The 15,533-nt window shown below is 37.1% G+C and overlaps 1 protein-coding gene across 6 annotated transcripts in view; it reads left to right on the top strand.

Moving 5' to 3' along the window:
• ZNF438 (zinc finger protein 438) overlaps positions 1-15,252 on the top strand; it is a 61,669-nt gene extending 46,417 nt beyond the window's left edge. For 3 of the 6 annotated variants that reach the window (XM_082314738.1, XM_082314739.1, XM_082314740.1), the window contains 3 exons: positions 1,953-2,057; positions 6,778-8,638; positions 10,275-15,252. In XM_082314738.1, the coding sequence (XP_082170864.1) occupies positions 1,953-2,057; positions 6,778-8,638; positions 10,275-10,887 (2,579 nt within the window). In that variant the 3' untranslated portion in view covers positions 10,888-15,252. The remainder of the gene's footprint in view (positions 1-1,952; positions 2,058-6,777; positions 8,639-10,274) is intronic. The other 3 variants (XM_082314742.1, XM_082314741.1, XM_082314743.1) reach the window with 1 other exon arrangement.
• The last annotated feature ends 281 nt before the right edge of the window (positions 15,253-15,533 follow it).

Genomic DNA, 15,533 nt, shown 5'->3' with positions numbered 1-15,533 from the left:
AAAGACTGACTTAGACAGGAAACTGAAGAACTTCCCTAAATATGAACTATGTACCCATGGTCTTGGATTACTATATGAGTTATGTCTCCAAAATGACTGTTTATGCCAAAAATAGTTTTAGCTTATTCCCATACTGAAAAATGTAGCTAGAAATTTTAAGGTTGAATGTCTGCTTTAATGGAGTCCAGTTAATGTCAAAAAAGCCATTTTTGTTGTGTAACTTTGTTTCTGTAATGCTCTCTTCTGCTAAGAAGAGTCTTTTGGAGACTATTTAAGGAATCCAGGAAGTATCCTGCTTCTCACAGAATTTCTTGAAATGCACTATAATCCTAATCCCTTAAGATAATGAACTTGCATAGATTTTAAAGCAAAGATGACCTTTCTCAATGATAAAATGCTTAGTGCACAAATAGCAAATCCCATTGATGCTCAAGTCAGAATTAATTATATATAGCTTTAAAGAGGTCTTTATATATTCCCTTTTAGAATTTTAACAAACTATTTTGATCTCATTCCTCCTGTGGTACACCAGAACATGTTTTGTAAGCGTATTTGTACATTCTGTATCTTAGTGTTTGAGTGAATTCTGTACTGTAATTTTCCAAACTTGCATTAGAATACTTTGTTATATTGTTTATTTTTCTAATCTATTTTAACTTGCACAAAAGTACTCCTATGTAGACATAATTATATTACTCTTAAAAAAATCAGGTACTAAAAAGGTAAGAAATGCAAGATAGGAGGTTATCCCTGTGGCTTAAATGCTTCTCCTTTCCAAGTCACATGTAATAGTAATGTTCCTTACCCATCTTAAGTCTGCTTTTAATTCTTATATCCCACCCTGACTCTTTGGCCTAGACGCTTTCCAAGTCTCATTTCTAGTTCTCTTGTCCTTTTCCTGCTTGCCCTGTGTATATCCTAGTTTCTCTTCCACACCGTCAGCTCAGCAGTTAAAGAGAGAAGGAGAGGCCATTTCCTTGTTCCAACTTGGGTGGTTGGACCTAAAGCTATAGTTTTAGGAAAAATCCAGCCCAGCCTGAAGCAGGAGGCATGTTCAACAGAATGTAATCATTAGAAAAATTAGCTGCTTAAAGTATCTGTTGAACACATGCCAAGAGCTTACCACTTTGCCAAATTCGGGCAGCTTTTCATAGAAAAGCTGTGTCAAATATCAAGGTCTTCATCTAATGCACAGATGTGTTACTAGATTCTTCTTTTTGGTTGTTTGGGTTTTTTTGTGATGTGTTTTTTGGTGCTTTGGTTTTTTTTTTTTTTAGCTAAGACATACTTTGGGGATGGCTGGCATTTTCGGTTGAAATTAATTTTAGAAAATTATCTGAGGCAAATACCGAGAACAGAACATTCCACCCAAATAGTTATTATTGGGCAAAGATAGAAACTACTGCAAATTAATTGTTATAATGTGTAGAGCTGGGCACTCCTGATTTGTAGGCTTTATTACCAGCCTTTCTTTATATAGGTGTGTGGCAGAACTAGTTTTGAACACAGAAGGCCAAATTCTATTTTCTAGAATATCTGCAGTTCCATTGATTTACATGGGATAACGGAAAGTGTAAATCAGCATAGAATTTAGCCCCCATATTTAAAAGCCTCACTAAAGCTACTGAACCTTCATTTTTCTGAGCTTTGTTTTGGTGCTGTTGACTGTCTGCCATGACACTGAAGCTAAAGCATCCCATCTGTTTACCACATTAACCAGCTTTACTCAGTTATTAAGCTATCACCTTGTATTTGGCATGTAATATATTCGATTTTAAAACATTTTTTGAGGAGAGAAAAATGGCAAAGAGCAAGAAGCAGTAGCTTTCTTAATGCATTAACTGGAAGTTAATGTTTTATATTGTCTTTTTCTGGGCTTTGTTGGTTTTGGGGGTTGTTTGGGGTTTTTTTGTCCTGGGATCTATTTATAACTGACTGAAGCACTTTTGCAGGTGGTGTTTTTTTGCATGCTAATCCTGCAGAGAAACATTGTGTCCAACAAAGTATGCTGGGTCAGCAAAAGCAAGAAACTTGTGCTGGAAAGACAGTATCCACAGGTATTTAGTGTGTATGGAGATTTGGCAAAGTGAATGATTAACTATCGTTGAAAGAAATAAATCTAATATTGTCTGTTAGAAGGTTGTGAATTTGTTTCTTTCCCGTAGAACAGATAGTCTTCCTTTCAAAGTCAGCAAAAGACTCAGCAACGTAAACATGCATTTAATAAAAGAGTTCATTAATCTTTTTCATCGGTATTCTGCCTTCAAAACAAGATGATCCTTTTTTTGTGTTATTTTCTGTCACTTGTCCAGTCATACACAAATTAAATACGTACCTACACAAGTGAGGTGGTCCTACAAGGTTTATTTAAAAAATTAACACTGTTACACAGTGTTTTCTGGCATTTTGGTGGTTTATTTTAATGGTCAAAATAGACCAGATTAGTGGCGAAAATTTAAATTTCTTCTGATACTTTCTACAACGTCTGCGTTCACCAACGTTAGGTGCTTTATGTAGAGAACAAACTGAAGGAGGTACAGAAGAAGGCAGAACAGACTGGAGTAGACCAGGCTTGAATGACTTAGGAGGGAAGGGGAACCGTGAATGATCAGCAGCCCCGTGGAAGACTTTCTTTCCTCCAGAGGACTCTTCCCAGCATGGCTATATCAGAGACTTTGATGCATCATTGATTTTTTTATTGCTGTATCACTGTCCAGTCCTATACAATTCTAAGGTTATTTAGAAGGGGTCAAAGCTTATGACATCCTGCAAGTTTCTGAGTGATTTGATACTTGCAGGTACTAACATGGTAACCATTAATCTTTTAACAGAGACTTTTAAAGTAAATGGATTGAATTGCATTTGATTTAACCTTGTGTTTAATTATTTAAAAGTGTCTACCTGTTGCGCCGACTCCACGTCTATGTGAAAGACTGAGAACACAGCAGTTAAAGATGAGCTTCATGTCATTCAGATATTAAATCTAATGTTTTCATTAATTTCCTTTATTCTTAATGAAAATTTTAGAGAAAGTATAAAAATTGTTGCCTTCCAGTGAAGGACCTGTAGACTGACTTGTAGAAAGAATGTTGCCTAAAACCAAGGGCCATCCTCAAAAATGCCGTTGCAGAGCCTCCCTTAACTGAAAATTACCCTTTTTAGATGCAAGACTTACTGGGTTTGCATAGGCGTGAAGGCTTTTCCTTAGGTCACAAGCAACAACAAGTCAAAATGAGTCCTTTGAATCAGAGACAGAAATAATTTGGAAGAATGTGTGGAATAGAAGTGGAATGTCCCTGAGAGATGCATATTAAGTTTCCAAGTGGCCTTCTGGTAGCCAGACAGCTAGAGCATATTAAGTCCTTCAGTGTCAGGGTGGCGAAGACATGAATTATTGTAGCAATCACTGTGTGCAAAGGAAATTGCTGAAACTTTTCACCGAGTATAAATGGAAAAAGTAGTTTTGGTCACTGATGATACTTGCACACTCTGGGTGGGGTCAGTAGGACCTCCGCTCTATGAATTGGCTGTTTCCCGATCCAAGATGCTAAATAGTCTTCCACCAGTTCTTCCAATTAGCTTTCCCAGTCCACAAACAAAATCTTAACCGAGTCTGAAGGATCATCAGACAGCTAGTGTGCATCTAGCCCATCTCTATATTTAGACACTGGCTAAGCTGCTTAACTACAGCAGCTGTGTTGGATGAGAGGGAAATACAGAGTTGAGTATCCTTTGCTTACCAGAGGCACTGCAATGAATATTTCTGCACTGAACTGTCTAATGTAAACTTGGGAAAAGAAAGAAAAAAAAAAAAGTTGTACTGAAGGCTGATACCAAACATAGCTTGCCTAGGAGACATATTTATGACAAAATTAGGCTAGTTGGAAAAAGAGTGTTCATATAAAAATCCCTTCTCAAACAGTTATATCAATGCTTAGTGTTGTGTTAACTGCATAAGAAGAATATTGATCTAAACGGACCTTGTTTCAAAGAGCATTTTGTGATTGATATTCATGAAGGTCCTGCCTTCTAGAATGACACTTTCTTATGGAATACTGAGAAAATATGTGGAGAGACTTTCTTTAAAGAAAAGTGGCTTTACTGCCTAATTTTGCAATAGGCAAGTCAATGTATTTGAGAAGCATATGCTTATTTTTAAAGTTAGTGTCATGCATTATTTCTACAAATATTTCCTCCTAACCTCAAATTGACCTTTCTTTTGTGGCGTTTTGGCAGCTATTTCTGCACTTTTGTAGAGGTGCCATGTCCGCAGCAAAACTTACGTCTTCTCCTGAACTCACATCATTTGCTGCTGCTGGTTGGAGAGCAGGTGCCTTATAACTTGGAGTGTTAAGTAGCACAGGTCGCAGTCTGCTGAAGTGCCGGCTTTCCTAAAAAGTTTATGCAGATCAATGAATGAGATTTTGAAATAAAAAGGGAGAGGGACAAGCTAAATGTGAGAGAGAATGGAAACTACTTTGTGTTGAATATTGTAGCAAGCTGAGTAACTGCTGATTTGGAAAAAGTCTTTAATGTCAGTATAGGGCAAGCGTGATCTGGAAAAATAAGAGCAGAATCTGTGACCTAAAAGAAAAATATACTTGTTCTGTCATCTACTGTATTTAAGCTGTACAGTATGACCTGTAACTAGCATTGAAGTTCAGGGCTAATTTGGTTAACGATTACAATAGTTTACATAATTTTATTGTACTTCTCAGAAGCTCTTAAAAGTGTTTCCTCAAAAGCAGCAACAAGAAGATACCCTGCAGGAAACAAAAAATAATCTGACTATTGTTAGAACTCTTAGCAGTTGAAAAGATAAAGGTTTCTATATATTTAGTGATTGTAGATTGGCAAAAATGGAAATTCTTAGTGAGAAATAGTACATGCTCCTAGCTTTTGGAGAATAAAAAGGGCTGTAGGGAAACAGAATTTTAAACTTACCATGTTTCTGCCTTTTCCAGGTTGCACAAACTCTGTAGGCCTGGACTTATCCTGTATATAGGGATCTCTCTTTACATTTTTGCAGGATTTCCGTATGCGCAGTAGTCCAGTTTGCACAGAATATCTAGAAATCCTGGAGCAGAAAGAAAGTTACAGTGGTGTCCAGTAGTTTCACTTAATTGGAGGATCAAGAAGGTGCACAATAGACTTGGGGTTTGATGCTGTAGATGGCAATAAAAGGATCAAAGGTTTATGCCCTGCATAGTTATTACTCTGTGAACCTGCTGTAGGTCAAAGAGTTTTGAGAAGCATCAGACCTACTATGTATGAACTGTGCAGTTTATACGTGATTGCTCAGTGAATCTAGCGTGTCCTGAAGGCAGTGGATTTACTTCACATGTGCATACCATGAGTATGCACGTATATCTGTCCAGGAGTTCTGGTCATGACAGCTGATCGCTCTGTAACTTACAGGGCTTGTTGCAAAGTGAGTGAGGTCTGAGAAGAACATCCAGGATCAAGATAAACTTACTGGAGTTTCCAGTGTTGGTAGTGATTCACAGTTACCTCTTTAAGTCCGTAACTATGTATAAATGCATTTGTAATACAAGGCTTTAAAATGGTAAGGAATGGAAACTTCCCCATGGAATTACCTTACTGCAATATTTCAAGGTCCCAGCATTTACTTTTACGTATTCTATTCAAATGTGATTCCTCTCTCGAAATGAATTTTTCTTACATTGTTGCCTTCCCAAATTGCCTTTCTGCTTGGGATCTTTGTAGCTGAATTTTCAGTGGTTGAGAGTGGGATTTTTTGGGGAATTTCTTTTTTCCAGGAAACCTATCCCAGTTTTTGAGAACTAGAAGCAGTAGTTGAATTTGGGAGTGGGTAATGAGGCTGTTCTATGAAATGGTAGTGGTACAATTAACTATGTATCAAGTCCTTTTTTATGGAGTGTCTGAAAGGTCAGCATATATCTCTGCTGCCCGATGCAGATTATATCTTACACACATTACTTTTTTCCTTTTATTTGTTTTACTTAATTATCCTCACATTCTTCTTTACTAAAATGTTTGCAACATTTACCAACACAAGTAGAGACAGGAAGGAACTGTGGTATAACCTTGATAAATTGCATCTTTCAAGAAAATATTGGAATAACTTACTACAGTAGTTCTGTTGTGCATTAAAGGCACATAAACAATGTGTGTGATTGGGTATTTAACAACGGTATATCTTCTCTCAATTCCTCTTTGATTTTATTACACATTATTTGCATGTTTTATAGCAGTAATTTTTTAAAGACTTCATCAGGTAAGCTTTGGTCTGTATCTGATAAAACCCACAAATTCTAAATGTTACGGAAACTTTCAGAATCTGAAAGACAGCATGACTCTGGTTGAGAGATATGATCAGAGCAGGTGCTTAGAAAAGTTCTTCATCATGGAGTTTAAATCCTGTCCCTGTTAATTCTTCCAGCTGAATACTGCCAGCATGCTAGTGCGGCTTTTCCAGGGCAAAAGAGGCTTGTAAGTGTATTTGTTCTGAGACGCCATGTAGTTTCTAACCTAGAATGAAACATCCATTTAAGATTAGATTAAGAGGGGTTTTTTTTGCATATCTATATTCAAGCACATTGCTTCAGGGAGTATTTCTGGTTTGTCCATGAAACTTTTGCAATTCTAAACTTAATGGCCATTTAAATATCTAAATATTTTTAATAAGTTTGTGTGTAATAGTATCCTTTGTAAGCAGTTTTATTTTTGATACAGTAATTTTTAAAATAGAAATACTATATATTACATTATATCTTTGTTTTTTTATTATTACAGATAAACACAAATCCCCTTCGGATATAATACAAAGTTTTCAGAAGAAAAGTCAGTTTAGGACCATTGCTCCAAAAATGGTGCCAAAAATTTTAACATCTGGAGTGGTTTCTTGTCTTCAGTCATCTTTGCCTGAGCAAAATACACCAATTTCAGCTGCAGGTTCTAAACCGCTGGTGGTACCAACTCAAAACTATGCTGTCATGCAGGTGGCTGGGCATGAGGGAACTTTTTCGCTGTTGGCCTTGCCGTATGTTGCTCCTGCCCTAACGCAGCAAATCCCGCAGTCAAACATGGCCCCTTCTGAAAACCTAAAGCTGCCTATCCCTAGGTACCAATCTGTAAGAAATAAATTGCTGAATGACAAAAAACTGGCACAAATCTCTGGTTTGGGTGCACATAAGATTCCTGCCAAAGCATCAATCTCATCGCGGACTTCCCCCATGACTGCCTTAACTGAAGACTGTCCTGAAACTCATTCTAGTTCAGATCCAACTGAGCAAGTGACGCTAACAGACCGTGACTCCGCTGAAATTACAGTTGCCACATTAGTAAATAAAAGCAATTGCGTGAAATCTGTATCTCCTTTAGTGAACAAAACTGAAATTGCTAACGGTAATGTTTCTGGACCATCTGTAGTTAAAGACTCTTTATCCAAGCTGGCAAGTACAATTAATCCCATGAAACTAAGTCTGCACTCTGAGAAGACAGCATCTGAAACCACAGGAGAGTCATTCATAACGTCTGAGAAGCTAAAGGAAAAACCCACAAATTCTGCAAATTCTGTTGCTGTCCTGTCACCAGCAGTTTTTGGCAGTACAGTACAGATGACTCCATCAGCACCAAAAGGAAAACTTCCTATTTTGCCTTACTCAAGGATGAAAAATTCAGCGTTCTCTAAATCTAAGCAGAATACTAATGTTACGGATGTACCTGGTCCTTCATTAAGATCTGAATGTGAAAAGATACCAGCTTTGGCGAAAACCTTTCATGTTCCTGCTAAAGCATCTGATAAACGATTAGCTGTATCATTTACACAAGTCCCCAAACAAACCATTCGAGAAAATACCTTCTCTCCATCCAATAAAGTGGATGTTGACAGTCTTAAAAAATTGAATGGTGCAGCCTCTAAAAGAAGAGGCAGGAAAAGAAGAGCCCCAGATGATTTATTGGCTTTTCAGAGCAAGCGAAGGAAATGTGTCATTAATAAGTTTAGAGAAGGAAGAGAGAGGGTGAAAGTTGATCTTCAGCCACCTGAAAACAAAAAAGCAGAGGCAGTGAAAAAATACCGTAGTATTAGACCAAAACCAGTGATAGTTGTGCAGGCTTTTGCACCATTGACTTCTGCGGCAATAGTAGAGACACCATCTCCTGACCATTTAGATGAAGATATTTTTTTAAATAGTTCACTTCCCAACAAATATTTAAGTTACAAACATAGTGATGCTACATCAGCTAAATCAAGTGACTTAAGCAGAAATGCATGTTCAGCTGTACCTAAGCCGTCACATAAATGTCATGTTTGTAACCATATCTTCCAGTTTAAACACCATCTTCAGGACCATATGAACACACATACAAACAAACGGCCTTACAGCTGTCGAATTTGCCGGAAAGCATATATTCACTCTGGAAGCCTGAGCACACATATGAAACTTCATCACAATGAAGGCAAACCCAAAAAACTTGTGTGTTGTGAATTCTGTGCTAAAGTTTTTGGCCATGCAAAAGTGTATTTTGGTCACCTAAGAGAAGTGCACAGGGTTGTTATCAGTACAGAGCCCTCTACCAGTGAGCAACAGCTGCAAGATGCTTTAAAGAAGAGAGACACGAATATGAAAGAAGCGGAAGAAGCAACGGAGAGGTGAGTGTTTTCACTAATTAAATGCTAATGAGAACGGGATTTCAGGTTGTCAGTGAAAGTTCATAAACATCACCATTATGAAAATTGTTGCTTTTTCTTCATCTTTTTTTCCCCCAAGGTGAGATTCGTAATGGTTTAAATATTTTGTTAAGGAATCTAGTCAATCCATTAGACCATCCAGTATATTTTAACTGATTTATTGAATATAAATTATTACTGATACTTGAATATCCAAAGTAATATTGCATGTATTCTAGTAATACCCAATATACTGCCAGTGGAGCTATTTTGATCAGTTGATTTCTCATGGCTAACGCTTTTGCTGTTAACCTGCGCTGTGTTCTGCGTTCTACCCATTTTGGGTTTTCCCCAGAAGGTAAGCGAACCAACTGCAGTTAAGTGCAAAGCAATTCATATTTCAGTATTAGCTTGTAGTTTGTTTACCCTATTAAATATCATTATCCCATTTCCTTCTCCGGAGTGCTGTGAGCTAATCCGTCTTGTGTGTTGATTACTGCTGCTGCTCTTGCGATCATTTAGCCAAGCAGAAAAGTTAACATGTTATTAAGATGGATAGAACATTCTTTTATCTCTGCATTATGATTTTGAGGTGAAATTTCTTGACACTGTATAAATGTTGGCTTTTTTGTTTGTTCCACTGTGCATTTACTTTCATTGAAGTATGTTTTAATAAGCTCAGGGCTTTAACTTGATGCCTCACTACAACACTACAGGTCAATTTTACACATTTTGCTTTGCATAGCTCCACTCTCTGGGGCATTAGATATTTTTAAGGTACTGAACCGAAGAAACACGAGCACTTTTCTTTCAGCCTTACTAGCCTTCGTACAATGAATCATTTAGTTTATCTCTTTTGTTGGGCGATATGTCTAATGTGTATAAACACACAGTATCGCATGGTCCTTTTGGTAGAAATTGTGAGAAGGTTTCTGTGGAGGTCATCTTTTGATTGGCTTAACTTAAACCAGGGACTTGCTAGCTCTGTGTGTATCTGTTTCCTTCATACTGCAGAGCTGTTCTAAATCAATGAGAGGGGCTGCCCAATTGTAAATCAGGTATTAAACTTCTAAAACTGTGTTACAAACTTTTAGGAAAAAAAAGAAATTTTGAGGTTTCATTGTTTCCACCTTGGAGTGGGAGGCGGGACATGTGGTTTTGCCTTAGATTGACCTTAGATCACTCAGTGTAAAATAGTTGGTTTCTCTTACTAGTACGCTACACCTAATATTAATTTTCACTTTTCTAGCACAGAGCTAGAAGAATTTGGATTGACCTCACTAAATCAGGAACTTAGAAAAATGTTATTAACCTTTTATTAAAAGTAGACTGTTGTTAAAAGATTTTTTTCTACCAAGGCTAATTTTGGAGGCAATTCTTAAACTCAGCAGTGTTGAATAACATTTGGTTTTAGTTGTTTCCTAATCAGCCTTATTATTATTTTATTTCTCTTTTTTTTTTTTTTTGTTCCAAATAAATTAGATACTGTAGCCTGTTTTTAATTAAAAGAATGTTTCATGAATATCATCTCTTCTTGAAACTTATAAGGACAGAAATTGCCATCTCTATTCTTTGCATGGGTAATACTGAAAGAGTTTGTATTTCCCTTTTTTAACAGGGGAAATAAGTGCAATTTTGAGGACCTATTCCATAACCCAGGAGAAGTGAAATTACAGATCAAATGTGGTCGATGCCAGTTTATTGCACAGTCTTTTGGTGAAATGAAGTTTCACTTACTGTGCTCTCACGGAGAAGAGATCCAGGGAAGAGTAAAGGAAGGGGCATTGCAAGGAAATAGAGGAGCTAAGGGGGAACTGATCAAACATGCAACCCACTTCTGGAAACAGCGCAACGAGAGAAGACACTTAGCAAAATGCAGTGCCCGTGAGGAGGAGTTTTATACTTATCCGAAACTGAAAAGACAGATATACTTTCACCATCAAAATAATGTCGATATGTTATCTAAAAGTGATCTGACTCACTCAGGAGGTGGTGAAGCAGCCAAGGAGATGCAAAATGTAGGTTTTGGTACACCAAGCAAAAAAATAGAAATTTGGTCTAAAGCGGGCTATAACTGCATTTTATGCAAACAGTTCTTTGGAAGAAAAGAGGATCTTTGTAATCATTGGCAGAGTCATCATAACTGTGAAGACCCCTCCACTTTATGGACAATTTTTAGTTTGTTATCAAAACAAGGAATTCTTGAACTTTCTAATAATGGTGAATATTGAAGCTCAATTCTACAATGCTATGAAAAACATCAGCTACCTTACCAAATTGTTGATGGTTTTTTGCTGTGTTGCTAAACTAACCCAAGAGATGTATCACTTCAGAGGTTTGTTTGGTGCGTTTGTTGGGGTTTTTTTAAGTTACGCTAACCTTTATTTTGTTAAACAGAAAATGTATTTATCCAGTATCATTCCAGATGGGTTAATGCAAGCCGATTATGAAACACTGTACTTAAAATTCATGCTTAAGGAACTTAGCAGCAGCAAATACTCAGTACTAATGGTTAACATCAAGGAAAAAGATTCTCAAGTTAAATTATACTATACACACAGAAATAAATCAGTTTATATGAAGTAATGTCAGTCTTGAATGAAATGACAAACCAGACTGAAAGTGTAATTTCATTCCCAACTGTGCTCCCAGATTTTATGGTAAATATATATTTCCATGCAGTTCTCTGAATCATTTGAATGTGCATACATGCAGCCGGCATTCAGGAGCTTTGTAATCTATAATTTAAGAGCTTTTAATTCTTGTTTTCTTGATTTCAGTGTCTTCAACCATGTTCATTGCTTGTAGGTTTGTTATTGGGCAGGTCTTCTAGCCATTATATTCTGTCCTGGTAACAGCAAGGATCTTTGGATTTTTAAAGTGAAAAATCTACATGTATTTTTTTGCCTGTAGCTCTTTGGGTTGAAGACGAGTTAGTTGCCACCCATGAAGATGGAACCCTCAAAGCTTGACTGCTTTATGAAAAAAAAACCAAGTTTTTTTTTAAAAATAGTAATCTGAGTTGGTTACTTCTGGGAAGTTTGACATTCTGCAATAGACTGCATGTTTCACAGTGAACTTTTAGCATATTCCTTGCACCTCGTGTGACAGCAGCGCTACTGCTGCCAACACCGTTAGCACTCTGCCTTTAACACTCTTGGTATATAGCATTTGTACCTCTGCAGTTGACCCAGTCTATGGCTTTAAAGGGAAATTGTTCCTTCACTTCTAAGTCTATGGTACAGGTAATGAGGGTTTTTTCACTTATGTTGCCAGATTTGCTGTACTAGAGGAATTGCATGCAGCACCTTAACCTTCCAGCGTCAGGAACCAGTAAGAGTTGCCTTACCAGGATGCAAAGCAGCAGCAGCCTGTCATGCAGCAATAGTGCATGCTGTGTCCCCTGCTACAGAGCAGGCACGGTTAAGTGACCATTTCAGCACATCTCCAAGGGGGCAAGTCAGTTCAGGCTGTAAGGAGATGGAGTTCTGGAGCTCAGTTTTGATGCAAATGTCATGGAACCATTGAATCTAGTTTGAAATTGGTGTTTAAACTGCCGTTACTTAAAGGCTTATGTACCTCTGAATTATTTGGGGAGCAATAATGGAGGCAGCATAAGAAGTCACTATATCACTGTTCAACAGAAGTCAGGGCACATCAGAGGGCAAACTGAAAACTACACCAATACTGTCTCTACAGTACTACTCTATCCATTTCTTCTTGTGGTCAAACTATAATTGAGGGATTGCAACAATGAAGGAGTCGTTCCTAAAATGTCCTGGGTGGCTTCCCAATGTTTTGCAGAAATTGTGGTGATGAGAACATGAGAAGAGATCTAAAAATGTTGGGTTTTCTGAGTGGGATTACAGAAGATGTTGCAATATTTTGTGTATTTGTTTTGTTTTTGAACAGTAAAGGCAGTTTTGATGAGCTAATAGTTTTGAATGTAATTTCTTGTTGTATGGTGCTTTGCCCTGGAGTTGAACTATAAAACTGGAGCCAAGAACAATAAAAGACAAAAGAAAAATGCTCATAGAACTGTACAGGTGCCTGGTAAGGTGGAAGAATCCCTCTGGGTTTTCAAAACTTCCTTCCTACTATCTGTTGCTATAAATACATATTTGTGGTTGTTTCTTTGCTTTCATATATTACTTTTGTATGCTGAACTACTTTAAAAATACTGCTAGTTCTTACTCTTGGGTATGGCACACCCATCTTTTAATGCGTACAGTATATTCATATTTATTTTCACTGCATAGATGGAGAAGAATATATGGCGTATTTGGAAAGGAACAGCTGATTTTAAAGCCAGTGTTTCATATCAATCTGAGACTGTATTTAACTTAGTAGAGTGTGTTTGCATTTAGAAGTGTTTTTTTCCCCCGTCTTAATCTTTTAACTTTCAAAATCAAACAGCTTGGTGTTTTCTCTGAAAAAGAAATGTGAGAAAAATCCCTCCATCTCATAGTTATACTATATCAAAGGGAAGTTCATTCCCAGCATAAAGCATGCATTTTAAGAGTTGGGAAAAAAAAATTCAAAAGGTTTGATCATGTTCATTTAGAATGGACATTAAATCACCTTTCTTGCAATATCACCCATTCCCTGGTATAGTTTAAGGTGAGCTGAAGTGAATGCAGCTCCGACATGGAGTCGCTCCTGTTCAGGAGCAGCATCAATGATGGCAGAGTTGTCCTTCAAACATATTTTCAAAAAGCGTTTGTTAAAAATGGTGTTGCATCAGAGCCAGTGATGTAGACGAGTGGTTTGGTGGTGGCTATCAGGCAAGAAGAGTCACTCCCTTTCATGTAAAAGCAGGGGGGGAGCTGCAGCAATGATGGGAGGAAAGAGGTTTGCGACGAGGGAGTGGGTTGCATTTTTTTTTTTAATGGAAATTTTCATGTACAGTCTTTTCATCATATTTTTGTGCTTCTCTCCCTTTCAGTAGTCCAGGCCAAATGGATAAAGGGGTCTCAGCTTTCAGCAATTTAAAGCCTGAAAACATGTTTTAAAGTATAGTTCTAAGCCACTTCTCAGTGTCCTCGTAAATGTTTAAAATTAGAAGCCTTTTTTTCTGAGCCTGAAAGCATTCTTATGTTTCAGGCTATTACGATTATGGTAGATTATGGAAGGTTGGGATTTTTGAAAATAGCTTTGCATTAAATACAGATGTGTCCTTTGTTTAAAATGTGTTTGTTTTGCATTTGTGTTCATTTTGATAACATTTGGAGGTATGAAGTGAGCCTTATTTACAGCAAAAATAAATAGTGCATGTTTGCTGTTCAGCAGAAGGGTTGTTATGAATACAGTTTGCTGTTTACCTTGAAGCTGGACAAGTTAACATCTGGTTTTGCACATAAATTATGGTTTTAAATTGTTAAAACGAATGTTATTGTTTTTGTAGCTGTAGTTTTGTTCCCCTCTGATTTTTCATTAAATCTCTGTTTCAGCTTCACTGTTCAACTTTAAAGCTGTTCCTCACATGGAAAGTTGTTCCTTCATCATCACACCATAAATAATCAAAGCTGGAGGCGTTCCACCACTTCTCTGGCTTGCAGAGTATTGCCCTTCTCCAGCTGCAGAGCTACAGTTTCCTATGGCTAACTTGACATAGTTGCTGGCAGTAAATGTTTTACTTCATTTATTTATTAGAATTTAGATCTCTGCTGTTTAGCTCCATCACGGTTTCTGTCATACCTCATTAGATACTTATTTTATCTAGTATTCACTGAGCTCTTTAGAGAAAGTGTCATAAGGAGGATGAACAGGTATTTAGGAGAGCAGATTTCAACCCTAACTTTGTGCAGATGATGCTGACGTTTGAGAATCACCAGCTTATCTAGGCTCAGCTGTGTAGTATATTATATTTCTACAACACATCCACCTACATGCGCATCTATTTTGGAAAGAAATGTATACTTCAAATTCCGCTGTCGGTTATTATTATCAAACCTGTACAATGTAGGTTTGTGATAATTATGCATAAAGATTAAAATGCTATTAACCGTAGTAGGTTTACTTGTCAGATTCCTTATAGCTCTGAAAAAGGAAAATCTCTGCGTGCTGAGTATGACACAGAAAAAGTCTAGTCTCATGAAGAAAATTCTGATGGCTTAAAAAGGTTGTCCTCATTTCAGTGTGTGCTTTTATAGCTGATCTGTCACATTGTAGGATTTTCTCCACTTTTTATTAAATTGCCATCATTTTTCTTGGTTAGGAATACTGAAGAAGACCTGAGCCTGCAAGCAAGTTTCAGGAAAATGTGTTTACTTCCTTCCTCCATACAGGCAGACACGTCCATGGAATCAAAATAGTCTTGATGGCCTTACCTATACAGGCACAATGTGGGGCAACGTGCAAGAGTTGGGCTTCAGTGTATGACTTTATGTGGCTGACCATTCTGCAGTTCCAAAGTAGAAACTACAAATTTGAGTGTAAAAATAACTTGGTTTTCAGACTTGAGTGAATTTCTAATACCTTATTCACAAGCCTTCAAGAAATCCTAAAAAATGACAATAGCTTTTCTCTCTGCTTGTGCTTTTTGTAACAATTTTATTGATGTAGTAGTACCAGGAGTGTTCTAAAATGTGAGAGGTCTGGCACTGTCGAGTACAAAGGAAGCTTTCTCCCTTCCTTTTTTTTTTTTTTTTTTTCATTTTATTGACTTTTCCATGTAAGCATTAGAAATGATGGGATGAATTATGATTTCTGCTGCTGACAAATCCAGAAACATTATTCTGAAGTTATTTTGCAGAAATTTCCAATTTAATCTAGAATAACAGGTGAAATCAGTGAAAAGAAAATTCTGTTGGAAAGAGATACATAAGCAAACTGTCCCATGTGTGGATTTCTCTGCACAATTATACTGCTGTGGATG

The sequence above is a fragment of the Platalea leucorodia genome (assembly GCF_965183815.1).
Source record: "Platalea leucorodia genome assembly, chromosome: 1".
Taxonomy (NCBI): domain Eukaryota; kingdom Metazoa; phylum Chordata; class Aves; order Pelecaniformes; family Threskiornithidae; genus Platalea; species Platalea leucorodia.
Note: the sequence above shows the minus strand (reverse complement) of the source record. Positions and strands in the feature narration are given on the sequence as shown.